Consider the following 4,255-nt stretch of genomic DNA (forward strand, 5'->3'; position numbering starts at 1 on the left):
TAGAAACCCATGTTCAAAAGTTGACAGAAATTTACCATCAGTAGGAAAATGAATTAATTTAGCACAGAATGTCTGAGAATTCAATTAAAAGTTCTTCATGAACAGAAGTGCCTCAAAATTAGACTAGAAAGATATTGTCTATCTTCCCTTCCTTAATGACACCACTTCATAAACTCTTACCATATGGCCAGCAGGCACTGTACATACGTACATATATATGTATGTGTGTTTAAATATATGATGAACCCTGATGGTGCAGTGTTTAAAGTCATGAACTGCTAACTGAAAGGTTGGGAGTTTGAAACCACTAGCAGCTCTGTAGGAGAAAGATGTGGCTGCCTGCTTCAGTAGAGATTTACAGACTCAGAAACCCTATGGAGTTGCTATGAATTAGAATTGGCTCAGCGGCACTGGGTGGTATACATACACATAAATATATATTAATTAATTTGCCCTCAACAACCCTATGAAATAGGTATCCCCATTTTAGAGATGAAGTCACTTAGGCACAGAGGTATTAGATAATTTGTTCAGCATCATACAGGTTGCAGGTAGAAGAACCACAATCCAAATACAGTTGTGTGTTACTCTTAGGCACTGACCTATCCACAGGGGTCAAAATCCTAATAATGACACCTTTAAATTTCTATAGCATTTTATAAAAGAGGCTTTACAAACATTGCCGTACTTTCTTTCAAAGAGTCCGATAGGTTAATATGAAAGGTGTAATTATCCTGTTTTACATATGAGAAAATCGACACACAGATCATTGTAGCTACATAGGGACAGAGTTAGCCAGGGTGATTTCCTGTAACGTGCTGCAGTATTTCACTTTGTCCTGTGTTCAGTGTAAGTAGAAGGTGGTTTATTTCAAGAGAAACTGGAATAACAACTGACCTAGAGATTTATTGTCTTCTCTCCCTACAGGTCCCAGGATGACTAATGCAATTGCTGTGGGAAGAAATACTACAACAATTACCCAGTTCATCCTCTTGGGATTCTTTGAATTTCCAAAGCTCACTGTTGTCCTGTTTTCAATATTCCTAGGGATCTACCTCCTGACAGTGTCCTGGAACTTGGGCCTCATCACCCTCATCAGAATGGATTCCCATCTGCACACACCCATGTACTTTTTCCTCAGTAACTTGTCCTTTGTAGACATCTGCTATGTTTCCACTATAGCCCCCAGGATGCTCTCAGACTTCTTCGAGAAGCATAAATTCATCTCCTTTGTGGGGTGCACCATGCAGTACTTCTTCTTGTCTATCCTGGGTCTGACCGAGTGCTCATTTCTGGCAGCCATGGCTTATGATCGATATGCTGCCATTTGTAACCCTCTGCTCTACACAGCCATCATGTCTCCAACCCTCTGTCTACAGATGCTGGTAGGATCTTGGATAAGTGGATTCTTTGGCTCATTTACCCAACTGTGTGCCTTACTTCAGCTCCATTTCTGTGGACCAAATATCATCAACCATTTCTTCTGTGACCTGCCCCAACTGATGATCCTATCTTGCTCTGATACCTTTTTCTTACAAGTTATCATTTCTGTGCTCACAGTGATCTTTGGACTGACTTCTGTGCTGGTTATCATTATATCCTATGGTTATATTGTTGCCACTGTTTTGAAGATCACTTCAGCTGAAGGCAGGTCCAAGGCTTTCGACACCTGTGCTTCTCACCTAACAGTAGTGATCCTCTTCTATGGCTCAGGCACCTATGTCTATTTATGGCCCAGCTCTGATGGTTCTCTTAGCCAAAGCAAGTTTGCTTCTATTTTATACACTGCGGTCATTCCCATGTTAAATCCATTGGTCTATAGTCTCAGAAACAAGGAAATCAAAGATGCCCTAAACAGATGGAAGAAGAGAATTTTCTCCTGACATTATCTTTTTACAAGGTTTGCATACCTTACTGCAAGATAAGTGATACAAAACATGAAAATAGGTTTTAAATACATATAGCTTAGTATCACTTCAAGATTGGTGGGCAATATTATCTGAGTCTGGCTAGACTTTTATCTATTAATGAATAGTAATTACTAGTGTTTGTTAATGGGAGTCTTAATGGAGAATGCTTCTTTTCATCCTTCTTCTTATTTTTTTTTTTTAATAATACTTTGTTGTGTTTTTGGTCAAGGTTTACCGAGTAAATTTGGTCCCATTTGACAATTTCTACACAGATTTTACAGTGACATTAGTGACATTTTTCACGAAGTGTCAACTTTTTCATTGTGTTCTCCTTATTCCATGTCCTTTACTCTAGTTTCCTTGCTCCTTTATTTACTCATCTTTTTTTTAGTCTCTTGACATTATTGATTATGGGGCACCTTTTGTACTCTGTCCTGTAGGGTTGCTATGAGTTGGAATTGACTGGACAGCACTGGGTTTTAGGATCTAGGACACAAAACATACACAACAGTGTATGGAAAATGAACCTTATTAGCCTGTAGCAGGCTGTGTGTCTGTGTATCAGTATCTGCTTCCCCTCCCCACCCCAGAGCAGGATTATGCTTCTTCATCCCTTTGAATTTAGGCTGGGAACTTGGAATTTTTTTTGTGGCAAATGAAACATGAGTGGGCATGACATATGTCACTTCCAGGCAGAGGCTTTATATATGTGCTTTCCTACATGCTCTTCTCCCAGTGCACCCATTAGTGGGACCCAGTGTAAGAATACCCTCAGTGGAACCAAGATGGATGTGTAGTGTTATCAAGAAATAAAACTTAGTTTTGAATTGGCTGCCAAGAGAGCATATCTCAGTCTGTTGTAGCTATTACAGAAATTTATACAGGGAATGGTGTGCTATTGTTCAAAAAAAAAATTAAAACTTTAGCATTTGTGTCTTTACAGCTAGGCCGTAGGTGTGAAAGAATCTTACTGCAAGCTGGAAGGATAACAATTCATGTATGACACAATAAAGTCTTCGGTACTACTCTAGCTTCAGGGTAGAGAGAGGATTCATTAAACAAGTCATAAAAAGGGCAGGCCATGAGGGACTGATAATTTCGTTTGAATTTATCTAACCAACACCGTAACCCATTGTTGTCAAGTCGATTCCAACTTATAGTGACCTTATAGGACAGGGTAGAACTGACCCATAGGGTTTCCAAGGCTGTAAATCTTTAGGGAAGCTGACTGCCACATTTTCTCCCTTTGTTCGTGTCACCTGATAAAAACTTCACTGTTTGCAATTTGGGACACTTTGGCATCCTACTTGGGTCTTGTGTATGTCTCTTGTTTCTGCGAAATATTTTATCCTTCAGTGAAAGCTCTTTGTTTTACTTTTAGCAGGGTGTAAGTCTCATGCTTCACTAAGACAATTTCTAACTACCCATTTATAGGAAATACAGAGGAAAACATATTAAAGTACACTATGGGGCCGCAATCAGCAAACTCCAGACTTTGAGAAACTCTGCAGGACAAACATGAGTTTCAGAGAAAGAGAAAACATTAAACACAGGCAAAATTTAACTTAGCAATCAGGGATGAACACATGAGTGATAAAATTACAAAAAAAAAAAAAAAAAGAAAAGTGAGGAAGTGGTTACCATGAAATCAAGCTCCCTTAGGTGGGAAGGAGGGGCTGTGAATGGTGGGGTAGGTGGAGGGCTTCTGGAGCGGATGGAAAAGTGTTGTCTTCTTACCTGGGTGCTGGCTACAAGGCTGTTCTCATAATAACTCGTTAAGCTGTACATTTATTTTGTGCTGTTTTCTGTGTCTGAATTATTATTTTTTTTTTTTTTGTAATGTAGAATTCTTTATTCACTCATTTAAATATGTTAGTGTCCGTATGAGTCATCAAACTTTAGAGGTGATCTTAAAGTCCTGTTTACCCCTGTTTCCCATATATTTTTTTTTTTTTTAAATTTTTATTAAGCTTCAAGTGAACATTTACCATTCCAATCAGTCTGTCACATGTAGGTTTACATACATCTTACTCCCTTCTCCCACTTGCTCTCCCCCTATTGAGTCAGCCCTTACAGTCTCTCGTTTCGTGCCAATTTTACCCTCTTCCCTCTCTCTCTATCTTCCCATCCCCCCTCCAGTCAAGAGTTGCCAACACACTCTCCAGTGTCCACCTGATTTAATTAGCTCACTCTTCATCAGTATCTCTCTCCCCCCCACTGACCAGTCCTTTTCATGCCTGATGATTTGTCTTCGGGGATGGTTCCTGTCCTGTGCCATCAGAAGTTCTGGGGAGCATTGTCTCTGGGATTCCTCTAGTCACAATCATACCATTAGGTGTGGTCTT

The 4,255-nt window shown here is 39.6% G+C and overlaps 1 protein-coding gene across 1 annotated transcript; it reads left to right on the forward strand.

Annotated features, from left to right (window-relative positions):
- The first annotated feature begins 848 nt into the window (after positions 1-848).
- Positions 849-2,590, forward strand: LOC100665760 (olfactory receptor 5AN6-like). Its single transcript, XM_003422753.3, has one exon. The coding sequence runs from the start codon at positions 936-938 to the stop codon at positions 1,881-1,883; it is 948 nt and encodes a 315-aa protein (XP_003422801.1). The 5' UTR covers positions 849-935; the 3' UTR covers positions 1,884-2,590.
- Positions 2,591-4,255: the final 1,665 nt, after the last annotated feature.

Source organism: Loxodonta africana, chromosome 7, assembly GCF_030014295.1.
Source record: "Loxodonta africana isolate mLoxAfr1 chromosome 7, mLoxAfr1.hap2, whole genome shotgun sequence".
Classification (NCBI taxonomy): domain Eukaryota; kingdom Metazoa; phylum Chordata; class Mammalia; order Proboscidea; family Elephantidae; genus Loxodonta; species Loxodonta africana.

Coding starts and splice junctions, on each gene's coding strand:
- LOC100665760 (XM_003422753.3), top strand. CDS start 936: ATGACTAATGCAATTGCTGTGGGAAGAAATACTACAACAATTACCCAG.